This window comes from Panthera pardus, unplaced genomic scaffold, assembly GCF_024362965.1.
Source record: "Panthera pardus isolate Hobbes unplaced genomic scaffold, ASM2436296v1 HiC_scaffold_17, whole genome shotgun sequence".
Lineage (NCBI taxonomy): Eukaryota > Metazoa > Chordata > Mammalia > Carnivora > Felidae > Panthera > Panthera pardus.
Window position 1 is genome coordinate 87369789 of NW_026526732.1, and position 15797 is coordinate 87385585.

Consider the following 15797-nt stretch of genomic DNA (forward strand, 5'->3'; position numbering starts at 1 on the left):
GACAGACTTGTTTCACTTAGCATAATATATTCTAGCTCCATTTACATCATTGCAAATGGCAAGATTTTATTCATTTTGATGGCTGAGTAATATTCCTGTGTGTGTGTGTGTGTGTGTGTGTGTGTGTGTATACACACCATACCTTCTTTATCCATTCAACAGTTGATGGACATTTGGGCTCTGTCCATAATTAGGTTATTGTTGGTACGTTGCTATAAACATCAGGGTGCACGTGCTCCTTCAAATCTGTATTTTTGTATCCTTTGGGTAAATACCTACTACTGCAATTGCTGGGTTGTATGACAGTTCTATTTTTAACTTTCTGAGGAACCTTCATAATGTTTTCCAAAGGGGCTGCACCAGTTTGCATTCCCACCAACAGTGCAAGATGGGTCCCCTTTCTCTGAATCCTTGACAACATCTGTTGCTTCCTGTGTTGTTAACAACACCTTCCTGGATGTCTTTGGAAAAAAGTTGACTCGTGTCTTCTGCCCGTTTCTTAACTGGATTGTCTGTTTCTTTGGTGTTGAGTTTGGTAAGTTCTTCATACATTTTGAATACTAACCCTTTATCAGATACGTCATTTGCAAATATCTTCTCCCATTCTGTAGGCTACCTTTTAATTGACTGTTTCCTTCGTTGTGTGAAGCTTTTTATCTTGATAAAACGCCAAGAGTTCATGTTTGCTTTTGTTTCCCTTGCCTTCAGCAACATGTCTATTAAGAAACTGCTGCAGCTGAGGTCAAAGAGGTTGCTGCCTGTGTTCTCTTCTAGGAGTTTGATGGTTTCCTGTCTCACATTTAGGTCTTTCATCCATTTTGAGTTTATTTTTGTGAATGGTGTAAGTGGTCCAGTTTCATTTTTCTGCATGTCACTGTCCAGTTTTCCCAACACCCTTTGTTGAACAAACTGTCTTTTTTCCATTGGATATTCTTTCCTGCTTTGTTGAAAATGAGTTGGCCAGATAGTTGTGGGTCCATTTCTGGGTTTTCTATTCTACTCCACTGATCTATGTGTCTATTTTTTGTGCCAGTCCATACTGTCTTGATGACTATAGCTTTGTAATATAGCTTGAAGTCGGAATTGTAATGCCTCCAGCTCTGCTTTTCTTTTTCAAGATTGATTTTGTCTATTTGGGGTCTCCTGTAGTCCCATACAAATTTTAGGATTGTGTGTTCCATCTCTGTGAAAAATTCTGGTGGTATTTTGATGGGGATTGCATTAAATGTGCAGATTGCTTTGGGTAGTACAGACATTTTAACAATGTTTGTTCTTCTAATCCATGAGCATGGAATGTTTTTCCATTTCTTCGTGTCTTCTTCAATTTCATTCATAAGTGTTCTACAGTTTTCAGAGTACAGATCTTTTTACCTCTTTGATTAGGTTTATTGTTAGGTATCTTATGGTTTTTGGTGCAACTGTAAATGGGACTGATTCCTTGATTTCTCTTTCTACTGCTTCATTATTGGTATATAGAAATGCAACCAATTTCTGTATGTTGATTTTGTATCCTTGTGTCTTTGCAGACTTCATGTATTAGTTCTAGCAACTTTTTGGTGGTCTTTCAGAATTTTTACATAGAGTATCATGTCATCTGTGAATATTGAAAGTTTGACTTCTTCCTTGCCGATGTGGATGGATTTTCTTTCTTTCTGTTGTCTAACTGCTGCAGCTAGCACTTCCAATACCATGTTAAATGACAATGGTGACAGTGGAAATCCCTGTCTTGTTCCTGACCACAGATGAAAAGTTCTCAGTTTTTCCCCATTGAGAATGATATTAGCTGTGGGTCTTTTGTATACAGCCTTTATGATATTGAGGTATGTTTCCTCTATCGCTACTTTGTTGAGAGTTTTTATCAAGAATGGATGCTGTATTTTCTCAAATGCTTTTTCTGTATCTATCGAGAGGATAACCATATGGTTCCTTTTTTTTTTTTTTTTTTTAAACTAATGTGGTGTATCATACTGACTGATTTGTGAATACTGAACCATCCTTGCAGACCAGGAATAAATCACACTTGGTTGTGGTGAATAATTCTTTTAATGTACTACTGGATTCGATTTTCCTAGAAGCTTGTTGAGAATTTCTGCACCATGCATCAGGGAAATTGACCTGTCATTTTCCTTTTTACTGGGGTCTTTGTCTGGTTTTGGAATCAAGGTAATGCTGGCCTTGTAGAATGAGTTTGGAAGTTTTCCTTCCATTTTAATTTTTTGGAACAATTTGAGAAGAATAGGTATTAACTCTTCTTTAAATGTTTGGGAGAATTCCCCTGGGAAGCCATCTGGCCCTGGACTTTTGTTTGCTGGGAGATTTTTGATCACAGATTCCATTTCTTTGCTGGGTATGAGTCTGTTCAAATTTTCTATTTCTTCCTGTTTCAGTATTGACAGTTTATATGTTTCTAGGAATTTATCCATTTCATCCAGATTGCCCAATTTGTTGGCATATCATTTTTTATAATATTCTCTTAATATTGTTTGTATTTCTGTAGTGTTGGTTGTGAGCTCTCTTTCATTTGTGATTTTATTTTTTGGGGTCCTTTCTCTTTTCTTTTTGAATTTTATTAATTTTTTTCAAAAAACCAGCTCCTAGTTTTGTGATCTGTTCTACTGTTTTGTTGTTGTTGTTGTTGTTGTTGTTGTTTCTACAACATTTATTTCTGCTCTAATCTATATTATTTCCTTTCTTCTGCTGGCTTTAGGCTTTACTTGCTTTTCTTTTTCTAGCTCTTTTAAAGGTGTAAGGTTAGATTGTGTATTTGAGACTTTTCTTGTTTTTTGACATAAAAACTTGTGTTGCCATGTACTTCTCTCTTATGACTGCTTTTACTTCATCTCAAAGGTTTTGGACTCATGTTTTCATTTTCATTTGTTTCCATGTACTTTTAAAATTTTCTTCTTTAATTTCATGGTTAACACATTCATTCTTTAGTAGAATATTCTTTAACCTCCATGTATTTGTGGTTTTTCCAAATGTTTTCTTGTGGGTGTCTTCATGTTTGATAGTATTGTGTTCTGAAAATACGCATGGTAGGATCTCAATCTTTTTGTCCTTATTGAGAACTGATTTGTAACCCAGTATGTGATCTGCTCTGGTGAATGCGCACTCAAGAAGAATGTGTATCCTGCTGCTAATGTAATGTTCTTGATGTATCTATTGAGGCCATCTGATCCAGCGTGTCATTTAAAGGCATTGTTTCCCTGCTGATTTTCTGCTTAGATGATTTGTCCATTACTGTGAGGTGATAAAGTGTCCTACTATTATTGTATTATTATCAGTGAGTTTCTTTATGTTTGTTATTAAATGACATATATTTGGGTGCTTCCAAGTTGGGGGCATAAATATCTACAATTAGATTAGTTGTAATTAGATTTAATTCTTGTTGGATAGACCCCTTTATTATGATATAGTGTCTTTCTTCATCTTATTACAGTCTTTGGTTTAAATTCTAGTTTGTCTTCTATATGTATGTCTAATCCAGCTTTCTTTTAATATCCATTAGCATGATAAATGGTTGTCCATCCCCTCACTTTCAATCTGGAGGTGTCTTTGGGTCTAAAATGAATCTCCTGTAGGCAGCATATAGATGGGTCTTATTTTTTTATCCATTCTTATGTCTTTTGATTGGAGCATTTAGTCCATTTACATTCAGATTGACTACTGATACATATGAATTCAGTGTCATTGTAGTACATGTAAAGTCAGTGTTTCTGGATATTTTCTGTGTTCTTTCCTAGTCTTTGTTGCTTTTGGGCTTTCCCACTCAAAGAGTCCCCTTTAATATTTCTTACAGTGCTGGTTTAGTGCTCACAAACTCCTTCAGTTTTTGTTTGTCCGGAAAATTCTTTATCTCTCCTCTATTCTGAATGACAGCCTTGCTGGATAAAGTCTTTTTGGCTGCATATTTTTCCCATTCAATATGCTGAATATGTCATGCCACTCCCTTCTGGCCTGCCAAGTTTCTATGAAGAGATCTGCTGCTAACCTTATTTGTCTTCCCTTGCAGTTTAGGGATTGCTTTCCCTTTACTGCTTTCAGAATTCTTTCCTTATCTCTGTATTTTGTAAATTTTACTATGATATTTCTTGGTATTAGTCTCCTTTTATTGATTTTTATGGGAGTTGTCTGTGCCTCCTGGATTTGGAAGTCTGTTTCCTTCCCCAGATTAGGGAAATTTTCAGCTATAATTTCCTCAAATACACTTTCTCTTTTTTCCCCTCTCTTCTTCTTCTGGGACTCCTATGATATGAATGTTATCCAATATTTTTCCTTCCTTCTTTTCATCTTCGTTTATTTTCCATATTTTTATCTTCTATATAACTCTTTGATTCCTCTGTTTCTTGGCTATAGCATTTTTTTTTATTTCGGCCAGACTAGTTTATAAGTCTTTTATCTCTGTCCTTTATGCTTTCCTCTGGCCCAGCTACTATCCTTATGATTGTTGTTTTAACTTCTAGTTTAGGCATATTACTTATATCTATTTTGATTAGATCCCTGGCCATGATCTTGTTCTTCTTGTTCTTTCTTTTGGGATGAATTCCTCCATCATGACATTTTGTCCAGGTCTCTGTCTTCTGTGTTTTAGGAAAGCCTGTTATGCTTCCTGTTCCTGAGAGTAATGGCTATGTTAAGAAGAGGTCATATACTGTCCAGGGCCTGGTGCTTCAGGAAGTTGTTGTGGTGTATGCTGTGTACACCGTGCTATTGTGTTTTGGCTATTCTTTCCTTCGGGTCAGTCCTCTGCAGAGTTTCTCCTTGCTTACAATGGGGAGTGTTTGGACCTTGTCCACTGTGTGTGTGTGTGTGTGGTGATTTTTAAGTAGGTGTGTTTTGGTCTGCTTGTTAAAAGAGGCTAGGTTCTATTTTGCCTACAGCTAAAGCTTTGCAGCACTCCATGGTCAGGAGACTGGGTGTGTGCAGTGGGGGGAGGGGCAGAGGAAGGCAGTTATGCTAGTCTTCTGGGGGAGAGGCCTGCTGCTCTGAGTCTCAGGCATACTTGCCCAGGTTAAAAAAGCACCTACACAGCTCAGGGGGACAAGGTTTGGTGTAAGCGGCTCAAGCCTCCACTATGGGCGCCGTCCTGCTCACTGAAATCCATCTGTGCTCATGGGCAGGGGTAAAAATGGTGTCAGCCAACTCTCTTGTCCCCAGAGAGGGAAGTTTATGCCCGCTGCTGTTTAGGAAGCCTTCACAGATGAGTGAACAATCTCCCCTTGTGTGTCCCAGGCATCCTCAGATTCCTGCTTTCACTCTCTCTGTGTCCTAGCCATCTGCCCACCCAGTGGTGCAGTGTTCCTGTGTTTTATCTCTGGTACATGAGCTGAGTTTCAAAACTCCAGATTTTAGTAACCTGGGATGGCACAGACCCATGCATCATCTGGGGGAGGGTCTTATCACCCTGTGGCTGGTGACAGTTTGTCCCAAAAGGGCATTCCCAACTACATGCAGGGGCCTGGAATTCATCGTATAGCACAGAAAAAGTCAGCATCCAGGTTAGCTGCCCTCAGCAGGTGCCTCTGTTCTATGCTAATAAATGGAGCAGCTCAATGGCACCCACCGGCTATTTTGTCCCCTGACAGGCAGTGCCACCTTTCCCAAGTGCACTCCAAGAAGGGGAACTATCCTCTCCCAGAGCGACCCAGGGAATCCTCAGACCACACTGTCTGCTCTTGGGCTTCTGCCCTCCTTCTACACAGGAGCCCCTGTACACCTGTCAGGCTCCACCCCAGTGATGGCCCAGATTTCTAAAACTTCAGAGTTTGAGCTCTGCTGCTTGTAAAAACTTGCAGTAATCAGCCCTTCTCATTTTCCCTGTCAATAGTTTCGGGGAAGTGTTTTTCTTGTGCAATGCCCTGAACCCTGCTTGCACTCTTGCTCTCTCTCCCCTTTTTCCCCGATCAGGGCTCCCTCACCTCCACAGTACTGGCAATTCTTTTCTCCACCACATCAAGTCTCTGCACCTACTACCTTCCATGATATGAACTCTTCTCTCCCTCTAGTTGTGCAGTTTGTTTTGTGATTCCTCAGATCGGTTTCCTGGGTGTTCAGATTGATTTGATATTTATCTAGCGTTCGAGGGACAAAGCAAGCACTGGGTCCCCCTACTATTCTGTCATCTTAATTCCTTGGCTCAGCTCTGTGACTTCCATTTGGTATTTTCTAATATTTTCTATCTCTTTGTTGAAATCCTCTGCCTTCATCCATTATTCTCCCAATATCAATGAACATCTTTATGACTATTACTTTGAATTCTTTATCAGGTAAATTACTTATCGCCATTAAGATTTTTTCCCCCTAAAATGTTACCATATTCTTTTTTTGGAGCATATTCCCATTTCCTCATTTGCCTAATTCTCCGTTTGTTTCTATTAGGAAAAATAGTGACCTCTCCTAGTATTGAAGGAGTGGTCATAGGAAGACCGAGAGTATGTTTCAGTCGGCTGTTTGTGTAGTGCCCTATGTATTTGGGGGGGGGGGGGGGATAGCCTGCCACAAATTGTGCCTCCAATTTGTTTCACTTCCGTCAGGATCAAAAATGCAAGGCCCACTGGCCACCAGAGCCAGGCATTCAAGGGGTGTCCCCTGTATGAAATGCATGTGTTTCTTGGCTTTAGCAGGGTCACAGGACAGCACCAGCCCAGGAAGAACCAACCCATCCAATTTGGTAGGGTGGGACTGTGGGGGTGTAGAAGAGCAGGGCGAGCAGCACTGGCAAGGTAGAGGTAGTACAAAAATGGTTCTGCCTAGTACCTGTCTTCAAAGAGAGATCCAACTGACCCCTGTCCTTCTAACAGACACTTTAAAATTAAGCAATAAATCTCTTTCACATATGGTCTAAGAGCTTCTTTTTCAACTTGCTCCTTTTGCACTGGGTTCTAGGACAAGTGAGTCACTGTTCATATGCCCTTTAAGAGTAGAGTCATACTTTCCTACAGTTTTCTGGGTATCCTGGACATAAGATCTGTTGGTTTCCAAAGCCAGATGTTTTGCGGACTCATCTCCCCAGTGCAGGTCCTAAGGGTTGGGGTGTCTGATATAGGACTCACTCCTCACTCCTCAGGGATGTTCTTCATATTTGTGAGATCCCTTTCACCTGTGGATCACAGCACCAGGGGTGGCTCCATGTCTCTGCCTCACCTATCTCAATGCGGCCTTTTTGTCCTTTGTTGTGAAGGAGCTGTTCAGCTAGTTTTAGTGTCTTTTTTGGAGAAAATTGTTCTATGTGTAGTTGTAGATTTGTTGTGTCGTGGGAAAAGGGGAGTTCCAGGTCTTCCTATGCCACCATCTTGAAACACCAATGTCCACTGCTTTCTAAGACTTGCAGGTAGGAACCACAGTACAAAGGTATATTCAGGATTTCCACTCTTTTTCTTACATGAAAGCATAGTTTCAGAGCAAATTTTGAAAAGGCAAAATTTGCCTCTGACATTCTTCCACTTTCTCATGGTAACATCCATACTCCTAGAGTGCTTCTTTCCTGGGTCTGTGTGCTGACCTAGTAAGTACCTACAACACTCCAACCATGTACTTCATGCTCTAAAACTGTCCCCTACAGACTCCTTGTGAATTCCCTTTGCTAACCCTTAAGTTCAAGTGTACCCAGCTTTCTATTCTCAGAACTCTCCTCTTATCACTCAACACACTCTCCCTGGGCTGCTTTATAATCTTAATCCTCCTCTCAATCCCTCTCTATCTATTCCCACTTCCCCCAGCCTAGATCTTTCCTCTGGGCTATAGACCTATATATTCAACTACCTACTAGATACCTGGATGTCCCACAGTCATATCCAACTTTTAATTCATCCCCTTGCCTCTGTTCTCCACAAACCTGTTCCTCACCCTCAGCTTATATCCCTTTCTCCCCGGATAGAACCATCATGTACTGAGATACTCAAGCCAGAAACTGGAAGCCATCAAGGCTTCCCAAAGTACCGTCACAATCTATTCATTACTAAATCCCATGGATTCCATCTTCTCAAAATCTCTTAAAACTACACTCGCCTTTTTATTCTCTTTCCCTCCATTTTAGCACATGCTCCCATCATTTTATTCATGGATTAAAGCAAGTTCTCAAGCTTTTTCCACACCCATCAACACATAATTTATTCTCCACAGATATGAGGAACAATGTGAAGACAAGAAAATCAGATCCTGTTACCTTTTCCACCCTTAAAGTTCATCATTGTAGTATCAGGGCCTTCAGAGTGAAGACCAAAATCATTCAGAAGGCTCAGAAGTGAGCTGCTCTCTCACTTCTCTCCCTATGCTATGCATGTTCTAGCTATGCCATCTACTTACAAATCTCTAAACAACCCACTCTGCCCACAGGGTTTTTTTCACAAGATGCTTTCTCTACTTAGAATGCATCCTAATCCTTATAGCTAATGTTTATTAAGAATTAAAGATATTTCAAAAGTATGCCTCCTGTATTAAAGAGCATAGTGAGTGAATGTCAATCACAGCACAAAAATGATACTGCATAAGAAACTTCTGTAAAGTTATGTTTTCCTCATTAGGAATCATTACCATTCACTCTAACCACAAACACATTCTAACGATTATCACTGATGATTCCATAGTCATAACTCTCTATTATCTACATTACTGTATTTGAATGATGGCTACTATTGCTTAAAAAAAGAAACTTGACACTTTCTTCAAATGCTTAAAATAGAATCTTCTAAAGAAAACATTTTCAATGAAAGACTTTTTTAATAGATCAAAGAATTCAACAGCAACTATAAAAAAAATCCTACAAGTATAAAGTAGTAATGCAAACAACAAAAAAAAATTGCTTCTTAAATGTTGAGCTATATCTATAGTATCAATAAATCTGTCATTCTGAAATGAAACGGATCAAACTTCTTTAATCCTACTGGTGGCATAGGAAAATATTCTAGAAATTGTTATATTTAATATATTTAATACTTGAGACCACTCAAAATATAAACAACTATTACACCACTCCCAAATTATGACACACAGCAAAAGAAAGCTTATTTACCACTGAACACTACATAATGCAGCTGGCTAGAACACTACCATACCTCCAATTTGTTTTTCTCAACAGCAGATTGTAGAGAAGGAGAGGACACCAAAGGCTGAAGAGGAGCATCAGAGGAGGAAATCTGTGGAATGCAGATGAAAAGTCAGAAGAACAAAATGAAAAGAAGGTAATAGAACTGACAGGCACAGGAAAAAACAAAACCCACCTATTTCTGAGATATAAAAGCACTTAGAAGTATGTTAACCAAGAGAAATAATGCATCAAGAAGAGAATATTTTTGCTTTTTTTAAATTCCCATGTGAAGTTTCTAAAAATGTAAGTATTTATTACAGAATAATGTGTGATTTAAAACAGAGTTCACTATGATACAAAATTTAATATGTACTCAGGTATGATCATACCATAAGTATCTGAAAAATAATTAAGCTTCTCAGATAGTAAACTTTTACTCAACATTACTTTTGAAATACTAATGCTCTGAAGATGAAGACACATTGTTTCACATAGCAGAAGAACACAAATGAACTTCTGCTTTTACTTGTAATAACTGTTTTAAGAATGGAAAATAAAACAGTGCTGAAATAGTAAGTTAATTAGTTTTAATCAGCTGTTTAAGAAAAGAAAAAAGTGTGGGATAAAAGAGTGGGTTAATGCAATATAACAGCTAAGCAGCGGCAGGACTTATCATAAAGCAATTTATACACTTCCTTCTTTAAGATCAGTATGTACAAACACCATTTCCAGTGCTGTATTTGCTGAATTACCCTAAACCATTATGAGACAGTTATATATGCAGCAGAGGCAATTTATATATGAAAATGCATTTCATCTGAAAGCCTTTTCACACATCTTCCTACCCAATTTCTACATGCATAGTTGATCACTTTAATGGAAGCATTATCTTCCTGCTCTCTTTACTGCCAAAATATAACTGAAATATGTTTACCAAATGCATAGTAGATCTCTGGAGCCATAAAACTGACATCTGCATATATTGCCCTATCATATCAACAGTGCCTCTAAGGAACTGTTTAAAATAAAAGGTGCTATTACAGAAAGGTTATTACATAATGTCAAAATAACATTGGGAGATAAGTCCTCATTCAATTTGCTTGTTATTAAGTTAGTTACGGTTGTAATTCTTGAATCACAACCCAAGACCATAAACTTTAGGGGTTTTTTTCCTTGAACACTGCTTGTTGGCTCTGTTGTAATTGTGCAAACTAACCATTTAGTAACTACTAATGGAAATTACACACAGAAGAAAAGATTTTAAAAGATAAAAGGCACCTTAAACTCTGGCTTCAAAGCTACTTTATCCTATTGGACATTTACTTGCTAGAGATCTTTAATTGCCACTTTATGTACAAAATAACAGATAAAAAAGCACACAAATGCACTTAAGATGATAGCCTGTACCATAAAGACCTCTTTGCCCCCAAAATCCTGTAATAGCTAAATACAAAAATATAAAAGAGAAGTAGGTATATATTTAGCATGTCAAGGGTTACTAATTCAAGGTAATTCATTATAAAAGTGTTTGTTCTTCTTCTGACTGATTTGGCCACTTTTAAAACTCAGAAGTAGGAATATAAAACTATTTAATAAATAACAGTAATTAGGGGCACCTGGGTAGCTCAGTCGGCTAAGTGCCCGACTTCTGCTTAGGTCACAATTTCACAGTTCCTGAACTTGAGCCCTGCATTGAGCTCTCTGCTGACAGCTTGGAGCCTGGAGCCTGCTTCAGATTCTGTGTCTCCTTCTCTCTCTGCCCCTACCCCGCTTGCACTCTCTCTCTCTCTCAATCTCTCTCTCAAAAATAAAACATTAAAATAAATAGCAGTAACTTAAGAAAGCATTTTAATGCTCCCTCCTAAAAAAGATTTAATACTATGTTTCAGCTAGAAAGAAACAGAGAGAGTTTTTCAGTAGGAAAGACACTTGAAAAATCAATGGACAAATTAACAGGTAAACAAATAAACAAACTGTGGTATACCCATAAAACGAATTATTATTTGCCAATAAAAAAAGAATGGTCTAATAGTACTCACAAAAACAGGGATGAATTTCAGAAATATACCAAAAGAAAGACATCACACACCAAAGAGTACATACATATGATACCATTCATATGAAACTCCAGCAAAGACAAATATAATGTAAAGTGAAAAAAAGGAGATCAATGGTTACCTGGGCCAGGGGTGGGAAATAAGAGGCAGTAAGGAACCTTTTAGAAAGGAAAGATTACATATGCCCTCTATTATGGTGGTTACACAAAGGTATATATATTTCAAAAGTCAATGAACTCTATCTTAAATTATCTTTTACTACACATAAATTTTATCTTCAATAAAGTTCACTTTTTTAAATTTTTTTTAATGAAATTTATTGTCAAATTGGTTTCCATACAACACCCAGTGCTCATTCCAACAGGTGCCCTCCTCGATGCCCAATCACCCATCTTCCCCTCCTTCCCACCCCCCCATCAATCCTCAGTTTATTCTCAGTTTTTAAGGGTCTCTTATGGTTTGGCTCTCTCTCTCTCTCCTTTTTTTTTTTCTTTTCTTTTCTCTTCAATGAGCAGGGTTAAGATACATTATATGAGCAAGGAATGAGGAAACAGAGGTCAAATATTGACAATCAGAAGTAAGAGACACCAAAGAACATAGAGATAGATGAGGGAGAAAAAAAAGGAGGGGGGGAGTGGCAGGGGGGGAAAATACAGAGGCAAAGAAAACTAGATATTCTCGAGTGTTCTAAATCTCTTAAAACTACTTCTTGCCATCATCACTAAGCACCCTAATAGGAAAGTACCATCATCTGTCACCTAGATTAGTCCTAACTGGCCTCCTTGTCTCAAGTCTTACTCTTCTCCAAACTATGACATTCTCAAATGCAAATCGGATCACTCAATATCCTTAATTAGAAGCTTTATATAGTTCCTACACATTACATTATATAAATATTTCTGAATGTTAAAGGAAACCAAAAAAAGAGAAAGGGAGCATCTCAGAGGATGAACCAAAAAGAGGCTTGATCTCAGCAGTTTTTGTTGTCCTTTGTAAGTTTGCTGCTTGCTAACATACTATTCTGAAATCTCATATTAAGTTATCTACATTTACTGTCAAATTCAGAATATATTTTTTAACTACACATTAGCACCATTTCACTGGATTGTGGTATTTTTATAGAGAGAATGAACAAGACTTGGACCTTAGAAAATTTCGCTGGAAATTGGCAGTGTCAGTAAATTCAGTTGCTATGACTGAATGTCCCTCTATTCCTTACCCTTCTCCTGTTCAATCCCTCCATCCATGAGAGAATACACCGTGGGAACCTAGTAAAAATATCCTTCAGGAATAAATGAGTTAGAGTCTTTCTTTTAATTATTCTTAAGCCCAGAGGTTCTTTCTAGGCCACCACCAAAGTAAACTGTATGTGAAGAAACTCCTAAAGCAATACAACTGCATAAACTCACCTCCTACAAAAGAAAAACTGATCAGGCAAAACAGGTTTCCAACTCCCACCTGTCAGAATAAGGTGAGCAAATACATTTGGAAAGGTATGAAGTATTATAAAAATACCAATATGATATTTGAAGGCCATAAGGCAAAATGTTTATCTTTTCAAGAAAAGATCACATTATTTTCTTGATCCATTTTTTTCCACTTACCACCTCTTTCAACAAAATAAAATAAAATCCAGTGTTCCAAAATACTGAAAAGCATAAGACCACTGGGAAATGCCCTATGGCTTAATCACTAGCAATACACTGCTTCAAACTCATTTTGGAAACTCTTGGATATATTTTCCAAGTGGAGATTTTATCATAACAATTCTCAAATGGCTATCTCATGAGCTCTCAATATACTGCAAAGCTCAGGTGTTTCAGGAGTCCAGAAATCATCTTAAAAGTATGATTCCCAATGTCCATATAATTGACACAAAACTTGAAAATACACTTATTGCACCAATAAATAAATCATACAAAAGACACCATCAATTAAACTCATCAATAGGCCACTTAAGAGATTTTGATAAAACTTAACTAAGTAATGATAGTCACCAAATATGTAGAAGCAGCCTAAATTTTAATATACTAACTTGAAAATCTTTGCATAAGTAACAAAGAAATGTCGATTTTGGAAAACTTTCAAAATACAAGTCCTTTAATTGCCACATCAAGTCACTGGCAGACCATAATTAAAGGGTGGACTAAAGCATGGAGGGATTAATCAAAGAACTCTAAGTCAAAATTGTGCCAGTGATCTAAAGTCTTATAGTTAAGTTTGAGTATTCAAATTTCTTAATTATCTACCTGCTTCAAGTCATTTGTCACTTCCAACCTCCTATCACCTTCCTCCAATATAATCATTACAATAAGTTATATTTATTAAGCACCCTAAATATGTGTGCCAGGTATCCTTTTAAAAATGCAGCATGCCTTATCTTATTTAACTCTTACAGTACTATGAAATACAGAGACCATGATCATTTCTATTCCACAGATGAGGAAACTAAAATTATAATGAAAAGAATTAACAAAGAAAGCCAACTTGAAACTGCTATTTTATACTAATCCCAATTCACTACCTAATTATTCACCTAAGTTTCTCATCCCTAATAGAAAACATCTAAAATTCATTGCAACTCACAGCCTTGAAATTACTCACGTATCTTAAATAACTATATAATCATCAATTACAGAGCTTAAAAAATTACTAGTGCTAACTCACTTTTATAGTAATAGAGAAACATTACTTCTATAATAATTTCTAAGTTGAAATAATGAATTTAATTTTACTTCTGTTGTATTAACTATTAGTCTTTATATACATACACATACATAACAAAACAAGTGAACTTTTGTTTTTAAACTCTTATATAATATTCAATTATATGGCAATTGATTACAAAAGTAATTTCATGTGAAATTCAGACAGGAGAATTAAAATCTTTGTGTGCTACAAATTCAAATTCAAATGGAGTTCAAGAGGTTGCTTCTGAGAGATGAGAAGTGGAAAAGGAGGTGAGCAATATGTAAGATAAACTGAAACGAGAACAAGCAAGTGCTCATCTTAAAGTCACCAACTCCCAAAGATTATTAACTATTCTCCAAGACAAAACCAAGGAAGTCAAGCAGTCAGTATTAAATAGCTACAGTTATCTACACATTTTACTGCTCTACTAGACTTCCTTTTTGTTTCTGATCATTATGATGGCAAATAAATAATGTGAATATAAAAATATATGTGGGGGAGTGAGAGGGAGGGTGGAAAAGGGAGGGGAAGAGAGTGAGGGAGAAGGCAGGGAGGGAGAGAGAAAAGCTGATGAAAAAGAGCAATTAATATGGCAGAGTTCAGCCCCATCTACTCAAGACCTGCTAGATCTTCTAGCAACTCAATCACTGTGCTTCCAGTTGTGATTCACTACTGGTTAGGGAGGAGAAGGGGAGAGGAAGAAAGAACAGATTTCTTTACTCAAAGTTTTTCAAATTCCCCTATCACTCAATCAATTAAGTAACAAGCATGGAGGTCAGATTCATTGTGTACCACTGTGGTAAGAATTCTAGGATGGCCACCCCAACTCTTACCCCCTGGTATACATACCTTATATAATGCCCTTCCCTTAAGTATGGGCAGGACTGTGATTATGATGGACTCTTTTGACTAGAATGTTACATAACAAAGGTTAGAAATTTGCAGAGGTAATTAAGATCCCAATAGTTAATGATGGATTAATCAAAGGGGAGACTATTCTGGGTGTGCCTAGCCTGATCAGGTGAGCCACTAAAAGGGGGCAGGGCCTTTCCTAAAATAGGAGATTTGAAGTGTGAGAGAAATTCTTCAATGGTCTTGAAGAAATAAGCTGCTATGCATAATATGGGGTTAACTGTTAAGAATCAGAGGATGGCCCCCAGGAACAGAGAGTGGTCCCCATCTGACAGCAAGAACATAGGACCTTAGTCACACAAGCACAAAGAAATGAATTCTGACAACAATCGTGGGCTTGGAAGACAATGAGCCTCAAACAAGACCGCACCCCTGGCCAACTCTTTAATTTCAGCTTGGTGACATCCTGAGCTGAGAATTGAGCTAACCCATGCCCAGACTCTAAGCCAACAGAAAACTGTATGAAAACAAATCTGTACTGTTTGAAGTCACTAAATTTCCAGAAATCTGTTAAGTAACAAGAGAAAATTAATACAATAACCATGCCTTACTCAAAAACAGAAGTCTGGCACTCAAATCTTCCATACAATCACTATTTGCCTTTCAAGAGTTATTTCCTCATACATTTATTTTCTCGTCATCTACCCATGCTGTATAGTCCCCTTTTACACTCACTAGACAAGACAGTTTCATGGACTACTCACCAAACCCAAATACCAAATAATATACCTGAACTCACTTTCCTCCTTATCTTACTTTGGCACAGATGAGATAAAATGTCCCTTCAACCTGAGATGTCCTTTCTGCATTATTAACACTCAGCCCATTTTCTCTTTGCTGAAATCCTACTTTTCTGTGCAGGATAATTTCAAACATACCTCCTTTAAAAATTCTCCCAGTGAAAATTAACTAATGCTACCTAAGTTTTGTGTTCCCATAGCAGTTTTATTCTTCTATTATAACAGATACTACTTTGTGCTTTAGAATATAGCTCATTGTACGGGTACATTACATATGGATAATATTTGAGAGTAAGCTAGCATTAAACAAAGATTGTCATTTCAATCTCAGTGCCTTGCAGATAGTATACATTCAAGGCTTGTTTGTTGAAT

General features: G+C 37.5%; 1 protein-coding gene across 5 annotated transcripts in view; it reads right to left on the bottom strand.

Annotated features, from left to right (window-relative positions):
* The window catches only part of SMAP1 (small ArfGAP 1), a 199561-nt gene that overhangs the window by 100203 nt on the left and 83561 nt on the right, over positions 1-15797 (bottom strand). For 4 of the 5 annotated variants that reach the window (XM_019417678.2, XM_019417676.2, XM_053904760.1 and 1 more), the window contains one exon: positions 9054-9134. The exons of the other annotated variant lie outside the window; for it this stretch is intronic. In XM_019417678.2, the coding sequence (XP_019273223.2) occupies positions 9054-9134 (81 nt within the window). The remainder of the gene's footprint in view (positions 1-9053; positions 9135-15797) is intronic. 5 annotated transcript variants of the gene reach the window in all.